Raw genomic sequence first — 17,974 nt, forward strand, 5'->3', positions numbered from 1 at the left:
CAAGGGTCATCATGACATGCACAGAAGAGGAGACAGAGAGAGAGGGAGCTCAGAGGCACTGAAAGCATGTATGGCTGTGGGGTGTGCTTGTCTGGCTGTTATGGGCGACACGATGGAGATTAGCAAAAAGCCTACATAGCACCAAGAACACAGTTGACATCGAGTTTTTGTCCAACAAACAAGATATAATATGGAAGGGATCGAGGAGGCCCTGGAACTGGTAGCCAGGAACACTGGTGGCAGAGGGCTCCCAATGGTCCCGGAGCGCAACAGTGCACCCCAAGGTGCCGCACCCCCATTGCCAACCTAACATGAGAGCCAGCAGCAACATCTTGCTTATGGCTCGGAGCACGTTCCCACTTCAGGATCGTCCTCTCCCATATCCGTCCAAGCAGCGCCTTGGCCATCTGCCCCCCCCCCCCCCACCAATGAAGCATCGCCTAAGGAGCTCCTCGGCCAGGTGGCTTGGAGTCAGGAGGGGAAGGGGTAGAGATGGGGTGGGGAAGCGGGGGGGGAGGGGTGGTTTGTACAGAAATACTGATGATTTCAGACTAATGTTCGGTTTAAATGTTTTTTATTTAAACCTTGTAGCACATTAGCTCAGATAGCTGCACAATTACACACTGGTGATTCCTTTACATCAAAGGGTATAATCACACTTAACTTCAATCAACTTAAACTTTAACTGTCACCAAGATGCCCACCATTGATGTATGATCTGCACACCCATCAGTGTGTCAGCCTTGTAAATAACACCAATGTTCTTTAAGGAAAAGCGATCATTGATGAGCTCCTGACGTAAGGCTCTTGCAGCTATCATGCCACCACGGGCCCTTTCATGCGATCTATGGGGCATGGCTTCAGTGTCAGCCTGATTGTCTGGGCCGATGTCAGCGTCTGTCTCCTTGTCCTCCTCTTCCTCTCTCTGGTGAGGTGAACTGTCAGACTCATCAGGCAATTCTTGTCCCCTCCTGACAGCCAAGTTGTGTAGCGTGGAGCACACCACCACAAATTGAGCTATCTGCTCAGGGTGAAATTGGAGCTCGCCTCCTGAGTAGTCCAGGCATCTAAAGCGCTCCTTCAGCATTCCAATGATTTTCTCCACGATATTGCGAGTTGCTCTGTGACTCTCATTGTATCGCCTCTCAGTCTCGTTGTGGGTGTCACCCAAAGGGGTCATCAGCTAGGTGGCGAGGCCATATCCTTTGTCACCAAGCATCCAGCATTGACATTGTGGCTGATTGTTAAACAAGTCAGATATAGTGTTCTCACACAGGATGTGAGCATCATGGATGCTGCTCGGAAATTGAGCATTCACTGCCAGTATAATTTGCTGGTGGTCGACAACCAGTTGGACATTCAGGGAGTGGAATCCCTTGCGGTTCCTGAAAGCCTCACCATCCTGAAAAGATGCCTGCATCGCGATTTATTGCTCCCTGCACCTTGGGGAAGTTTGCAATTCTGGAGAATCCTAGAGCCCTCTCACTCTGTGCCTCCCTGGTCATAGGGAAGCTGATCAAGTCCCTCCTGCGTGCGTACAGGGCTTCAGTGACCTGTCTAATGCAGCAATGTGTGGCATGCTGAGAAAGTCCGCAAATGTCGCCAGCTGTGGCCTGAAAAGAACCCAAGGTGTAGGACGACAGTGCTGCGGTGACTTTGACCTCGACCGACAGTGCAGTACTGATGGTGCTGGCAGGCTGCAGATCTGCCCTTATCAGCTGGCATACTTCAGTGATAACCTCTTTGTGGAAGCGCAGTCTCCGAAGGCAGGTGGTATCGGGCAAGTCGAGTTAAGAATGCTTCTCCTTGTACTTGCGGGGGTTGTAACGTCTGGTCCTCCTCATCTGTCTGTCACGTCTTACATTGGGCACATAATGTAGTGGAGCATTCCTTCGCCCATGCCGAGTCTGCTGCATGTATTTGGTCACCAAGAGAGGGTGCGAAAGGACAGGCCTCATTGCAGTAGCTCTCTGTTTTCCACCAATTGGTCACAAACAAGGAATGTCCCGACGAAGACACCTCTTCAATTCCAATCGGTCATAGTACGGTCAAGATGTTTTTACAGATGTTCATATCAACTGCAGAGTATATCCGAACTCCACTGAGGTTGAAGCACAGCAGCCTTTTAAAGGATGCGACATGTGATCTAGAACATGTCGTCCATAATGCTGTGATTAGTTCCGGGTCGTTCCACTTTTTCTGGGCGTTTTTTTGGGCGAGCGATATTGTGGGCGATATGTGTGCGAGGTGGTGAAATTGACGCTGGGCGATCTCGTGGACGCTAGTTTCAGTAAATATGCTCTTTACGACAAAAAAAGTGGGCGGGTGGTAATATTTTTTCTCGCTGTTAAGCACATGGGGAAAGTAACGCTCGGCGATAAGTTTCCGAAAAATGCCCGCCAGTTTCCATTTTGTGCCAAAATGGGCACTATATCGACGTTATATGTCATTTCAGCGGTAAAATGGGCGTTATCATGCAAAAAAAGTGGAGGTTCTAGCCCTATGTCTTTTCTAAATCGCAGCCTTCACGAACATTGCTCATCACTGAACTCCAGGAATGAAACCTGCCATTGGTAGACCCTTTGACGGTAGGACCTCCTTCCCCAGGCCTGTGCTGGGACACTCCGATGGCACCTGGCTGATCACCTTCTCCCTGTTCCTGGTGATGTTCAGGAGCCTCTGCAGGCTGTTGCTGGCAAGACACCTGGCCCTGTATATGGTGCGGGGGTTCAGCGTACCTGACCCTCCTCACTCCATCTCCCTCCTGGTCACCCTCTATATGTGGAGGTCTGTGGCCTTCTGCAGGCCCTTTTCCCTGATGAGCAGCCTTGGCTGCTGCCTCCCTTGCCCGCTGCCTCCCTTGCCCGCTGCCTCTGTACATGTTGCTGATGGCGCCGCCTTCTCTTGGGTGCCGCCCTGCCACTCGCAATGTACACAAGACATTGCCCTGCCAACACTGAGCCCATTCTGTCTGCAGCCTCAATCCTACAAGCAGGCTTGTGTGTAGCAGAAAATGAGGCCCACAGGCAATAGCTATTCAATGAGAGTGAAAAAGTGTTGTGAGTTCTCAAAAACCCACTGCAGGTTTTCCAAATACCCACAAAAAAATCCAACAAAGTTTGTGCACAAAATACCCGATCGCACTTAACGTCCATTTCTCCTCTGACAGTATCAAGCAGCCCGGCAAAGTGCACCAACCCAAAGAGCTGGCGAGGGCACTGTCAAAGAAAATGCTGGGTTTTTTGTACTGAAAATAGGTGGTGGGCCACGCGGCAGTGGTACGCACTGTAATGATGTGATCACGGCCGCAGGACCCATACCGTAGCGGAAGTCGGGGGTTTGGGACGGAAGTGGACACCACCCCAAAAACTCATGCGCTTATTATGGGTTGCGGCGGCCAATCGATTGGAACGTGGCAGCCACTCGATTCTGCCGCATGGCCGCCGCGATAATGGCCCTTCTCCGGACCCTGAATTTCGGCCCCACTGACTCTAAAGCTCTCAGTCTGGTCATAACACACACAAACACGGAAAAAAACAGATTTGTGGGGCTGATTAGAATATCCATTTTATCATTCCTTCACAGCCCTTTCAGAACCAGCAGAGAAAGAAGAGGAAAAAAGCCACCAAGGTTCGACTGCTTCGCTCAAAGACGACAAACCCCAAGGTTATACCTGTGAGGGCTTCTCATCTTCTTCTAGTGCAGTGCCTTCTCTGCAAGAAGGATAAGAACATTGTGGAGACATACAGCCGAAAAAGAGGAAAAGAGAGGCTGGTACAATGTGAGACTGAAACTGTAGGTAAGCTGGCTCCTTGCAGCAGAAACCCACAAAGATGAGGCATATCCGTGGATAAGAGCTTGTTGCCCTCTTAGCTGCTACCGGAGCTACACCAGATTTCTGACCAGAAAAGAGCAGGATGACCCTCCAGAAGGCAACCTCTACAAGACAGGACTACTGTGATACAGTGATGGAGGGCAGGATTGTAAAGAACTGCGGAGTTCTTAGAATGACAAAGCTGAACAGTTTGTTTAAGAAATGCATTTTTGTGAGAGGGTATTGACGCTTCTTCTTATAAAATGTATAATCTTAAACGTATAATGCAGAAATCTTATCCTTTCCTGAAAATTGTCAGATCATCACACAGTAATGAGTGATCTTGTTTTTGTAAAAGAGCTTGTACAGAAGAAGTTGTTAAGGAGGCAGTCAGAGATTTGCTTTCAGATACAAGCACATATACAGCATGCCAATTACCAGTCTGTAATTCACAAGCAATGTCTTGAGAACATGCTGGAAATCCAATTTCCAAAGGACCATGGGTGGAGACTTGAAGATGATGCTTGTCACAGACTGGATGACACTTCCTCCAGCACCAGCAAGTGTAATGGAGCTTGGATATTGTTCATGCAAAAAGACCCAGTGTGCACAAGGAAGGTGCTATTATCTTCTCAGTGAGAATGTTGCATCTTTGCCCAAGACTTCGAGGGCTGAGGAAACAGATACCCTTGATTCTGATGATGATTCATAGATATATATTCATTTTCAGCGACTAACTTTTTTTCAGATCTATTTTGTTTTTTCAGTACTTCTATCTTTTAAATAAAAACCAATACTATTACTTTTTTATTATAATAATTAATTATATGGTTGACAAATAAGTGCGGGTGTCTATCTGAAATGTCAATATGTGTGTATGAAATAAATGGTTGCGATGGTAGATTTCTTTCTTAGCAACGAGCATGAAAACAAAACTTAGATTTATGTATAAATGCACCATATGAGGCGTCCAGACCGCGGATGTGCCCAGTGATACTTCTTTTTACCAGATCTATCTTTTCCACACAGTTTACTGTCTTCTATATTTCTATCAGGTTATCTCTCAGTTACCTCCCTGCAAGGATGAAAAAAACAAGTTTCTCCATTCTATCTGCACAACTCAGTTTTTATTTTGCTTTATCATTCTTCATGTTCGTTAAGTTCAGAGTTAATAATAAAAAAGGATCATGTTTACAGTCCCATCCAGAAAAGATACTAAGGGGGAGAAATTTGGGGCGCTACTTTTGAAAGTTGGAAAAATTAGCTCAAGGCACTAATGTTTTCTAACTTTAAAAAGATTTGTAGTTTGCATCCAGGAAGGAAGTGGAGTGCTAAATTAAGCGCTCCATTTCCTTCCTGGAGTGCAAGAGCAGCAGAAGGGGCATGGAGAGGGGGCGGTACTTGTGCAGTGCTTCCACGTTCGGTAGGCTCCTTCCCAACCGTAAAGGGACGGGCCATCACTGCAGGCTCTGCAAAAGAAGAACTTATCTTCTCCCCGACGGCAGCCGTGGTCTGGCCCGATCAGCTTGATGCACTGCAGCCGAGTGCCGGGCTGATCGATCGTGGGCAGGAAACACCCTAAAAAAATTAGAGAGGATTGAAATTTTTGAAGTATCGCCCCTGAAGCACCCGGCCTCTCAATGAACACCTCCTGCAGCTGCCGGTGTTTTTGCCTAGTGATGTGGAACCGAACTTCAGGTCCGCGGCACTACCAGGGAGGTGACGTCATGATCTCTGACCAAAGAAGATCGGGACACAACGCCATACTGCCGCGGCAAACCTCCTGCCGACGATGGCGGGAGTTGATCTTCTCGCCACGCGCGGTCAGTGCTTAGCGCCCCATTATCACTCCCCGGATGCAATAACGGGAGGCGCTAAGGAGGCCAATTTCTCGGCCTAAATCTTTGTGATTTTTCAAATACAAAGACATGCATGTACCCCATCATCAACAATCATGTATATAATGCAAAAAAGCATCCCAAGCCACTTCATAAATAGAAATATAAAACAAATGGACATCAACCTATACATGGAGAGATTAGTAGGGGTGACTAAAAGCTTGGTCAAAAGGATGGATTATTAAAAAGATTTTCAAGGCAAAGAGACAATTAGAGATGGCAAAGGGTTTAGCAAAGGATTATCATATAGGAGTCCTAAAGCAGTTGAATGGTTTCCCTCCAATGGTGGGCAAAGGGGGGTGGGGAGGAGGGTGTGATGTGTCAAAGACCAGAGTCAGAAAAACAAAGGATGTAAGTCAGAGAGGATGGGGATGATGGGTGCACAGACAATGCAGGACAGGATAGAGGTGGATGAGGTTTATACTGGAGTTTACAGAGGGTGGAAGATAGAAATCAGCAAGGAGGGCACTGGAATAATTTGGTGGAGAAATTCAACTTACAGCCACCTGTTTTGTGCCTATAAAATGAGCAATAGGCTGCAGAATTTCACTGCAATCTGTCGTGCCCAATCTGGACCGCAAGTGTGGCGGATGCAATATTGTTTTTATTTGTTCATGGCATGTGGGCATCGCTGGCATGACCAGCATTTATTGCTCTTCCTGAATTCTCCTCGAGAAGGTGGTGGTGAGGCTTTTTAGGCCATTTCAGAGGGCAATTAAGAGTCAACCACATTTCTGTGGGTCTGGAGTCACATGTTGGACAGACCGGGTAAAGACAGCAGATTTCTTTCTCTAAAGAGCATTAGTGAACCAGATGGATTTTTACGACAATCTGATAGTTTTATGGTCATTATTACTAGTACTAGCTTTTTGACTTATAGTCATGCCAAGCGTCCACCTGAAACAGGTTCCTTAAATATTCACATACTCTGGTTGTCGGACCGCCAATGTGAAATTCAGGTATAAATGGGTAGAGTTTGCTTCACACGTTCTTCACCTACTTATACCAGGTCTTAAGTGGCCTACATAGCAGTTCTTAAAAGAACTGCTGGAGGCAGCTCAATAAAAGGTCCAAGAAATTTTCAGCTTTCATTTCTGTGGACCCAGGAGTACTTCTCCTAAAGGTAGAAAATAAAAAATTCCGTCCAGCTGCTGATGCGTTCGAGGGCCTCTTCCACCTGGGTCAATTCCTCCAGCTTCGATGTAAGAGACAGCCAATTTCCCGCCTCCTCGAGCTGTAGAGGGACACCCATTTGGAGCCCGCAGCTCACTGACAGCATTTAAATGAGGCCTGAAGCCGAACTTGGCATGGGCATCTGGCCAGCACAGATAGCTGTGTGGAGTAAACGAACTCCCAATTTTGTGCCCAATTTGGGTGCAAGCCAAATTTCTTCCTTGCTGAGTTCAGAGGTGACATAAGCATGGATGAGCGGTTCAGCGGCCAAGATAAGGGCAGAGGTAAGCAATACTGCGTAAATGGAAAAAGAGGTCTTGGTGATGGGTAAGTTTGTGAACCAGATGGCTTTTCCCAATTCCTTAATTTGAGATAAACAACAAGAATATCTAATAACTTTGCATTTGGGAAGTTCTATTTTGTGGATCACAAAAATAAACTACACTTGAAGTCTTTCTTTTTATTTTTTCCGTAATGTGGGCATCACTGGCAAGGCCAGCATTTATTGCACATCCCTAATTGACTTGAGAAGGTGGTGGTGAGCCACCTTCTTCAACTGCTGGAGGCCTTTTGGTGAAGGAACTCCCACAGTACTGTTAGGGAGGGAGATCCAGGATTTTGACACAGCGATGATGAAGGAATGGCGCTATACTTCCAAGTCAGGATGGTGTCCAACAAGCGAGAGTCTAACCACCTCCCTTTGATATTGAACGGCATTACCATCGTCGAATCCCTCACCATCAACATCCTGGGGGAACTTGGAGGTGATAGTTTTCCCATGCGCCTGCTGCTCTTGTCCTTCTAGGTGGTAAAGGTCACGGGTTTGGGAGGTTCTACCAAAGAAGCCTTGGCGTGTTGTTGCAGTGTGCCTTGTGGATGGTACACACTGCAGAAACTGTGCGCCGGTGGTGGAGAAAGTGAATGTTGAAGGCTGTGGATAGCGTGCCAATCAAGTGGGCTGCTTTGTCCTGGATGGTGTCAAGCTTCTTGAGTGTTGTTGGAGCTGCACTCATCCAGGCAAGTGGAAAGTATTCCATCACACTCCTGACTTGTCTTATAGATGGCGGAAAGGCTTTGGGGAGTCGTAGGAAACCCAGTCTCTGACCTGATCTTGTTGCCACAGTATTTATGTGGCTGGTCCAGTTATATTTCTGGTCAATGGTGACCCCCAGGATGTTGATGGTGAGGGATTCGACGATGGTAATGCCGTTGAATATCAAGGGGAGATGATTAGACTCTCGCTTGTTGGAGATGGTCATTGCCTGGCACTTGTATGGCACGAATGTTACTTGCCACTTATCAGTCCAAACCTGATTGTTGCCAGGTCTTACTGCATTTGGGCATGGACTGCTTCATTACCTGAGCAGTTGCAAATGGAAGTGAACACTGTGCAATCATCAGCGAACGTCCCCACTTCTGACCTTATGATGGAGGGAAGGCCATTGATGAAGCAGCTGAAAATGGTTGGGCCTGAGGAACGCCTGCAGCGATGTCCTGGGGCTGGGATGATTGATCTCCAACAATCACAACCATCTTCCTTTAGCTCGGTATGATTCCAGCCAGTGGAGAGTTTTTTCCTGATTCCCAATGCCTTCAATTTTACTAGGGCTCCTTGATGCCACACTCAGTCAAATACTGCCTTGATGTCAAGGCAGTCACTCTCACCTCACCTCAGTTCCTTTGTCCATGTTTGGACCAATGCTGTAATGAGGATTGGAGCCGAGTGGTTCTGGTGGAAACCAAATTGAGCATTGGTGAGCAAGTTATTTGTGAGTAATTGCTGCTTGATAGCACTGTCAACAACACCTTCCATCACTTTGCTGATGATTGAGAGTAGACTGATGGTGCTTTAATTGACCGGATTGGATTTGTCCTACTTTTTATGGACAGGGCATACCTGGGCAGTTTTCCACATTGTTGGTTAGATGCCAGTGTTGAAGTTATATTAGAACAGCTTGGCTAGTGGCGCAGCTAGTTCTGGAGCACAAGTCTTCAGCATGATAGCTGGGATGTTGTCGGGAACCATAGCCTTTGCTGTATCCAATGCGTTCAGTCGCTTCTTGATATCACGTGGAGTGAATCAAATTGGCTGAAGACTGGCTTCTGTGATGGTGAGGACCTTGGGAGGAGGCCGCTATGGACCATCCACTCGGCACTTCTGGCTGAAGATGGTTGCAAACGCTTCAGCCTTGTCTTTTGCACTTGTGTGTTGGGCTCCGCCATCATTGAGGATGGGGATATTCATGGAGACTCATCCTCACATTAGTTGTTTAATTGTCCACCATCATTCATGACTGGATGTGGCAGGACTGTAGAGCTTTGATCTGATCCGTTGATTATGGAATCGCTTAGCTCTGTTTATAGCATGCTGCTTCTGATGCTTAGCATGCATGTTGTCCTGTGTTGCAGCTTCCCAGGTTGGAAAATCATTTTTAGGCATGTCTGGTGTTGCTCCTGGCATGCTCTTCTGCACTCCTCATTGAACCAGGGTTATTCCCCTGGCTTGATAGTAACAGTAGAGTGAGGGACATGCCACGCCATGAGGTTACAGATTGTAGTCGAATACAATTCTGCTGCTATGATCGCCCATAGCACCTCATGAATGCCCAGTTTTAAGCTGTTAGAGCTATTCTGAATCTATCCCATTTAGCATGGTGTAGTGCCACACAACACGATGGAGTGTGTCTTCAGTGTGAAGACGGGACTTCATCTCCACAATGACTGCGGTGATCACTGCTACCAATGCTATCATGGACAGATGCATCTGCGACAGGTAGATTGGTGAGGACGAGGTCAAGTAGGTTTTTCCCTCGTGTTGGTTCTCTCACCACCTGCTGTAGGCCCAGTCTGGCAGATATGTCCTTCAGGACTCAGCCAGCTCGGTCAGTAGTGGTGCTACGGAGCCACTCTTGGTGATGGACATTGAAATCCCCCACCCAGAGTACATTCTGTGCCCTTGCTACCCTCAGTGCTTCTTCCAAGTGGTGTTCAACATGAAGGAGTACGGATTCATAAGCTGAGGGAGTGGTAGGTGGTAAACAGCTGGAGGTTTCCTTGCCCATGCTTGCCCTGAAGCCATAAGACTTCTTGGGGTCCAGAGTCAATGTTGAGGACTCCCAGGGCCACTCCATCCTGACTGTATACCACTGTACCGCTACCTCAAGTGGGTCTGACCTGCTGGTGGGCCTAGACATACCCAGGGATGGTGATGGAGGAGTCTGGGACATTGGCTGAAAGGTATGGTTGTGTGAGTATGATTATGTTAGGCTGTTGCTCTCCCAATTTTGGCACAAGTCCCCAGATCTTAGCGAGGAGGACTTTTCAGTGTCGACTGGGCTGGGTGTGCCATTGTTGTGTCCAAAGACGCTGCCGAGGTCGATGCGAGGTCAGTCCATCTGGTTTTATTCTTATTATTGCTTTCTGTAGCGGTTTGTTACAACTGAGTGGCCATTTCAGAGGGCAGTTAACAGTCAACCACATTGCTGTGGGTCTGGAATCACATATAGGTCAGACCAGGTAAGAGTGACAGATTTTCTTCCCTGAATGACATTAGTGAACCAGATGCGTTTTTACAATAATCCGGTAGTTCCATTACTGACACTAGCTTTTTATTCCAGATTTTAAAAAAAAATTAACTGAATTTAAATTCCAAAGCTGCTGTGGTGGGATTTGAACTCACGTCTCCGAATTATTAGTCCAGGTCTGGATTACTAGTCCCGTAACTTAACTACGGTGCTACCGTTCCCGAAGTAAGTCTGCCAGGGTTCCCACTTCAATGTTATTGTCTCGGGTCATACATCAAATTATTCTTTTGGGTGTGCTATCAGAAAGCTGCCATTGCCCCTGGAACTGTAGCACAGCATTAATCACTGCCATCAGGAAAGAAAGAGACAAACTTGAAAATGAACATCTATCGAGATAAACACCATAAATAATCTTGAAGTCTGCTAAACACAACCTACTTTCCAACAAAACTAAATCAGGAAGTAGGTTCAATTTTTCCAGAGTAAGTCATACAGTAATTGCTGAGTTGGATTTTCACTATAATTTCAAACAAATCACAATTTCAATGTGATATTTGCCAAAGTTTCAGATTTTAAGAACCTTTAAAAATAACCGCTATGGTTAAGGGGCCACAGTATGAGTAACTGATAAAATGATATCCTGAAACACCTCTGAAAAACTAAATGCCAGTACATTTTGATTTGATGCACTGTGGCTAAATTGGCCTGATTATCCAATTGTAGATTATCCTAATTAATCATAACTGTTTTAAAGGCAGCAATTATATTATTTTCTTTTATTTGCGTGAGTCTTAAAAAAAATCATAGTCATTGAGAATTTCCTCGAAGGTTCTCCCGATCAGCCACCTTAACTTCAGCAGATCGGCAGAAGGCTTGAATAAACCACGTGCTATCCTTTCATCGAAGTTACGGTGAAGATCGGGAGAATCCACAAGGAATTTTCCATTGAACATCTTAACAATTTTCATTATCAAACATGCAACAAACCTGTTCCTTTTGGTTACAAATTTTCTGGGAATCTGTAAGGTCACTTTCAAGTTGGGTAATCTGCTGCTGCAGTTGTACAAGCTCTAGCTTGTGCTTATGTTGGGAGACTGCTACATTCAATTGAAGGGTTTGCAAAGTTTTTTCAAGTTTTTCCACTTCAAGTACATAGTTCTTTCGTTGATCAGCAGATTTTGTTATCTCTGCTCTGAGATCGAGTATGATTTGTTCACATTCTCCAACTCGACTGATTTTTTCATTGCAAACATTTTTCACCATTTCAAGGTCCTGGGAACCACAAGATAAACAAGAGGTCATTCAGCCAATCAAACTCCATCCAATTTATTTCGTTTCTGAGTAAAGTTCTGCAACATGAGAATTAATACATGTTAGTTGATTATAAAATTACAGTTGACTATGGGTATTAAATACTTTTTTACATTTTAACAAACATTTCAAAAATATAATTAGTAGAATGATGATTGTATGAAATCAGTTACAGATACAAACCTTCTGATTACTAATATGATAAAATTATTCATCTAGTCAATAAATGATCCATAAATTCAAGTCTTATTTAAGTTACACATTATTGTCACGGGTGTTCTTGAACAGTTTTAAAAACATGAGGGTGAAATTGGTCTTGGGCGAGAGCGCAAGATCGGGGATAGTGAACTGGAGGCCAGTTTCACAGTCCGCCTGATTTTCTTTCTCATGTAACCAATTGAAGTCAATGGAAAGGAAATTATGCAAATTGTAAAATGGGCTGCCAATTCACTACTATTTTGTGCTACTGTCCAATACAAATTTCATCCTTAGGAGTATTTTAATGGGTAATCAACTTCCATGCTGAATTAATTACGTTTAATAGGTCAGACTTTAGGAGTGAGAATGGTCTTTGCCATGAGTCGCTCAGCTTAAGCTAGTCTCATCATAATATGAGGCCAGCTCATTTAAATATTTTTCTGCTACTCCTAGGGTGTAGCATATTGGGAGTGCCAGGAGCCAGACATTTGGTGTGTCAAACAATGCAGGGCTGCTGGCTGCCCATGAAATGCCAGCATTTTTTTATGATGGGACGAAGGACAAAGGCAGGTTGCCCTAGAGGAAGGTAAAGACTATCCAGATATAAAAAAACATGTTAGTCCCAACTTAGTGCTAAATTGCACTGAAATATGAGCAGTTTTGTGATCCATACCCACTGAGTATTAGGTTGAAACTATTCCAACTCATTTCATTTAGGGCCCTCACAGAGACAAAGAGAGACTTTCAATGCAATACTGTGCTGGACTCAGATTTAGCTGTCAAAGGTGAAGGACAATGTGTCAAAAATCATGTTCTTAAAAGAGATAAATCAATTAGGGAGAAAAAATGTCGCAGTTTCAAACTCAAACATGTTTTTATACTTGGCGAGAGTTAGCCACATACTGATATGGAAGTAGCAAGTTCATGTAGGACAAATAACAGCAGCTAAATTATTCACCTTAAGTGTAACATCCATTATTCTTCTTCAAATTATGACATACAAAAAGCAGGAAAGGAAAGTTATGTAAGCAGGACATTTAGGGGAAGAGTGACCATAATATGGTGGAATTCTGCATTAGGATGGAGAATGAAACAGTTAATTCAGAGACCATGGTCCAGAACTTAAAGAAGGGTAACTTTGAAGGTATGAGGCATGAATTGGCTAAGATAGATTGGCTAATGATACTTAAGGGGTTGACTGTGGATGGGCAATGGCAGACATTTAGAGACCGCATGGATGAATTACAACAATTGTACATTCCTGTCTGGCGTAAAAATAAAAAAGGGAAGGTGGCTCAACCGTGGCTATCTAGGGAAATCAGGGATAGTATTAAAGCCAAGGAAATGGCATACAAATTGGCCAGAAATAGCAGCGAACCTGGGGACTGGGAGAAATTTAGAACTCAGCAGAGGAGGACAAAGGGTTTGATTAGGGCAGGGAAAATGGAGTACGAGAAGAAGCTTGCAGGGAACATTAAGGCGGATTGCAAAAGTTTCTATAGGTATGTAAAGAGAAAAAGGTTAGTAAAGACAAACGTAGGTCCCCTGCAGTCAGAATCAAGGGAAGTCATAACGGGGAACAAAGAAATGGCAGACCAATTGAACAAGTACTTTGGTTCAGTATTCACTAAGGAGGACACAAACAACCTTCCGGATATAAAAGTGGTCAGAGGGTCTATTAAGGAGGAGGAACTGAGGGAAATCTTTATTAGTCGGGAAATTGTGTTGGGGAAATTGATGGGATTGAAGGCCGATAAATCCCCAGGGCCTGATGGACTGCATCCCAGAGTACTTAAGGAGGTGGCCTTGGAAATAGCGGATGCATTGACAGTCATTTTCCAACATTCCATTGACTCTGGATCAGTTCCTATCGAGTGGAGGGTAGCCAATGTAACCCCACTTTTTAAAAAAGGAGGGAGAGAGAAAACAGGGAATTATAGACCGGTCAGCCTGACCTCAGTAGTGGGTAAAATGATGGAATCAATTATTAAGGATGTCATAGCAGCGCATTTGGAAAATGGTGACATGATAGGTCCAAGTCAGCATGGATTTGTGAAAGGGAGATCATGCTTGACAAATCTTCTGGAATTTTTTGAGGATGTTTCCAATAAAGTGGACAAAGGAGTACCAGTTGATGTGGTATATTTGGACTTTCAGAAGGCTTTCGACAAGGTTAGACAGGTTAGATGCAGGAAGAATGTTCCCAATGTTGGGGAAGTCCAGAACCAGGGGTCACAGTCTAAGGATAAGGGGTAAGCCATTTAGGACCGAGATGCGGAGGAACATCTTCACCCAGAGAGTGGTGAACCTGTGGAATTCTCTACCACAGAAAGTTGTTGAGGCCAATTCACTAAATATATTCAAAAAGGAGTTAGATGAGGTCCTTACTGCTAGGGGGATCAAGGGGTATGGCGAGAAAGCAGGAATGGGGTACTGAAGTTGAATGTTCAGCCATGAACTCATTGAATGGCGGTGCAGGCTAGAAGGGCCGAATGGCCTACTTCTGCACCTATTTTCTATGTTTCTATGTTTCTATGTCCCACACAGGAGATTAATGTGCAAAGTTAAAGCACATGGGATTGGGGGTAGTGTGCTGACGTGGATTGAGAACTGGTTGTCAGACAGGAAGCAAAGAGTAGGAGTAAATGGGTACTTTTCGGAATGGCAGGCAGTGACTAGTGGGGTACCGCAGGGTTCTGTGCTGGGGCCCCAGCTGTTTACATTGTACATTAATGATTTAGACGAGGGGATTAAATGTAGTATCTCCAAATTTGCGGATGACACTAAGTTGGGTGGCAGTGTGAGCTGCGAGGAGGATGCTATGAGGCTACAGAGTGACTTGGATAGGTTAGGTGAGTGGGCAAATGCGTGGCAGATGAAGTATAATGTGGATAAATGTGAGGTTATCCACTTTGGTGGTAAAAACAGAGAGACAGACTATTATCTGAATGGTGACAGATTAGGAAAAGGGAAGGTGCAACGAGACCTGGGTGTCATGGTACATCAGTCATTGAAGGTTGGCATGCAGGTACAGCAGGCGGTTAAGAAAGCAAATGGCATGTTGGCCTTCATAGCGAGGGGATTTGAGTACAGGGGCAGGGAGGTGTTGCTACAGTTGTACAGGGCCTTGGTGAGGCCACACCTGGAGTATTGTGTACAGTTTTGGTCTCCTAACTTGAGGAAGGACATTCTTGCTATTGAGGGAGTGCAGCGAAGATTCACCAGACTGATTCCCGGGATGGTGGGACTGACCTATCAAGAAAGACTGGATCAACTGGGCTTGTATTCACTGGAGTTCAGAAGAGTGAGAGGGGACCTCATAGAAACGTTTAAAATTCTGACGGGTTTGGACAGGTTGGATGCAGGAAGAATGTTCCCAATGTTGGGGAAGTCGAGAACCAGGGGTCACAGTCTAAGGATAAGGGGTAAGCCATTTAGGACCGAGATAAGGAGAAACTTCTTCACCCAGAGAGTGGTGAACCTGTGGAATTCTCTACCACAGGAAGTAGTTGAGGCCAATTCACTAAATATATTCAAAAGGGAGTTAGATGAAGTCCTTACTACTCGGGGGATCAAGGGTTATGGCGAGAAAGCAGGAAGTGGGTACTGAAGTTTCATGTTCAGCCATGAACTCATTGAATGGCGGTGCAGGCTAGAAGGGCTGAATGGCCTGCTCCTGCACCTATTTTCTATGTTTCTATGTTTCTATGGGTTAATAAATACATTTTGGTTCAAAGCCATATAACCTTACCTTATCTCCCCATCCATTACATTTGGAGAGGAAGCGACAAGAAATTGGTAGCAGTTCAATAAAGCATTGTGAGAGGGCAAGAGTAAATAAAAATAACCACTCAATTTACTTTGGGCTAGAAATTTGGTGCATTTGCACTTCCTGTTAACGACCTCAGGCGCAACACTGGCAACGGCTCCCGCCAAATTCGGCGGTTGTTTAGCGGTGGTGCTACAGTGTTGCCAGTCTTGCACCCGGAGATCGTGACGTGATTGCCATGCGCATCGCCCCGAAATTGGCTTTTGCCCCCTGAAGCAAAGCTTGGTGATAACAGCGACAGCTTCAAAAGATGCATAATCGGGTGACCAGCTGCTACTGGGGCAAAAATTAAAGGGGAGGTGATCGAGTGCAGAAAAAAAAATTATCTTTTTGTTGCCGCTCCTCATGCGGTTTCTTCACGGGGTTGTGGTCATGAATGCTCTGTTTGAGTGCCGGGCTGATCACGTGGCACCCCCACTCCCCGGTGGCCCAGATAGGTGCCTTTTTCTTTTTGCCTTCGGCAGCGTGGGCCCTTCCCTTTAATTGAGGGAAGAGCCCCTCGGACGCAGCAGCGCTGCACAGCCGAGTGCGCAGCACTGCAGTGCCCTCTATCCAATTACTGCCCCAGGAAGGAAGTGGAGCACTTCGCACCACTTCCTTCCGGGGGAGGTAACCTGAATTTATTGAGTGGGGCAGGAGTTCTGCGCCTGACACAAAGTTTCACACCTCCCGGATGTTACTTCCCCCAAACAGGACGATAATGAATTTTCATCCCCTTTGTTCTTTACAAAGCTCTTATTTATTATTCAGATATTTATTGCAAAGCTGACCTTCTGTAAATATTCAGTGTGTACAGTCTGTGCATCATACTCCTCATTGGAATGACCATGGTTGATTTGATACTGTGTCAAGTCTGATTGAAGTTGTAGTATTGTCTCTTCTTGTTCTGCAATCTAAATAATAATGCATTAAAAAGTAGCATAATATAATCACTTATCACACTGAGCATTTTTTTGAAAAAAAAATCTGTTAGGTTTCGTGCATAGAACACACTTCCAGTAAGTGTCACACTTACTTCCTGTTACAATTCTCCGCCATGCTTAAACTTATGACCATTCAACTTACAACTTATTTTTCAGTTCTGAGATACTAAAAGAGATACTTCAAAGATCTTATAACTGGTTCCCGGTTCCAAAGTTATATTGCTTTCTTTAATGGTACACTGCAATGCTCCTGCCCCTGTTACTACCTGAAGACAACCGTCACACCAGTCCCACATCCTTTGAACTGCAACCAATTTCTTGGAGCTTCCACTCCAAATATAATGGATAACCGTGGCTGGCTTTGTTGCACAGAAGGGCAGGAAAAAGAGTGGGAGAGCGATAGTGATAGGGGATTCAATGGTGAGGGGAATAGATAGGCGTTTCTGCGGCCGCAACCGAGACTCCAGGATGGTATGTTGCCTCCCTGGTGCAAGGGTCAAGGATGTCTCGGAGCGGGTGCAGGACATTCTGAAAAGGGAGGGAGAACAGCCAGTTGTCGTGGTGCACATTGGTACCAACGACATAGGTAAAAAAAGGGATGAGGTCCTACGAAACGAATTTAAGGAGCTAGGAGCTAAATTAAAAAGTAGGACCTCAAAAGTAGTAATCTCGGGATTGCTACCAGTGCCACGTGCTAGTCAGAGTAGGAATCGCAGGATAGCGCAGATGAATACGTGGCTTGAGCAGTGGTGCAGCAGGGAGGGATTCAAATTCGTGGGGCATTGGAACCGGTTCCAGGGTAGGTGGGACCAGTACAAACCGGGCGGTCTGCACCTGGGCAGGACCGGAACCAATGTCCTAGGGGGAGTGTTTGCTAGTGCTGTTGGGGAGGAGTTAAACTAATATGGCAGGGGGATGGGAACCAATGCAGGGAGACAGAGGGAGACAAAAAGGAGGCAAAAGCAAAAGACAGAAAGGAGATGAGGAAACGTGGAGGGCAGAGAAACCCAAGGCAAAGAGCAAAAAGGGCCACTGCACAGCAAAATTCTAAAAGGACAAAGGGTGTTAAAAAAACAAGTCTGAAGGCTTTGTGTCTTAATGCAAGGAGTATCCGCAATAAGGTGGATGAATTAACTGTGCAAATAGATGTTAACAAATATGATGTGATTGGGATTACGGAGACGTGGCTCCAGGATGATCAGGGCTGGGAACTCAACATTCAGGGGTATTCAAAATTCAGGAAGGATAGAATAAAAGGAAAAGGAGGTGGGGTAGCATTGCTGGTTAAAGAGGAGATTAATGCA

At 45.4% G+C, this 17,974-nt stretch overlaps 1 protein-coding gene across 1 annotated transcript in view; it reads right to left on the reverse strand.

Moving 5' to 3' along the window:
* The window catches only part of LOC139266053 (polyamine-modulated factor 1-binding protein 1-like), an 887,264-nt gene that overhangs the window by 300,731 nt on the left and 568,559 nt on the right, over positions 1-17,974 (reverse strand). Inside the window, exons 20-21 of the mRNA XM_070883919.1 lie at positions 16,518-16,640; positions 11,397-11,681 (exon numbers count right to left, since the gene is read on the reverse strand). Of these exons, the coding sequence (XP_070740020.1) occupies positions 11,397-11,681; positions 16,518-16,640 (408 nt within the window). The remainder of the gene's footprint in view (positions 1-11,396; positions 11,682-16,517; positions 16,641-17,974) is intronic.

This window comes from Pristiophorus japonicus, chromosome 1 (assembly GCF_044704955.1).
Source record: "Pristiophorus japonicus isolate sPriJap1 chromosome 1, sPriJap1.hap1, whole genome shotgun sequence".
NCBI lineage: Eukaryota > Metazoa > Chordata > Chondrichthyes > Pristiophoridae > Pristiophorus > Pristiophorus japonicus.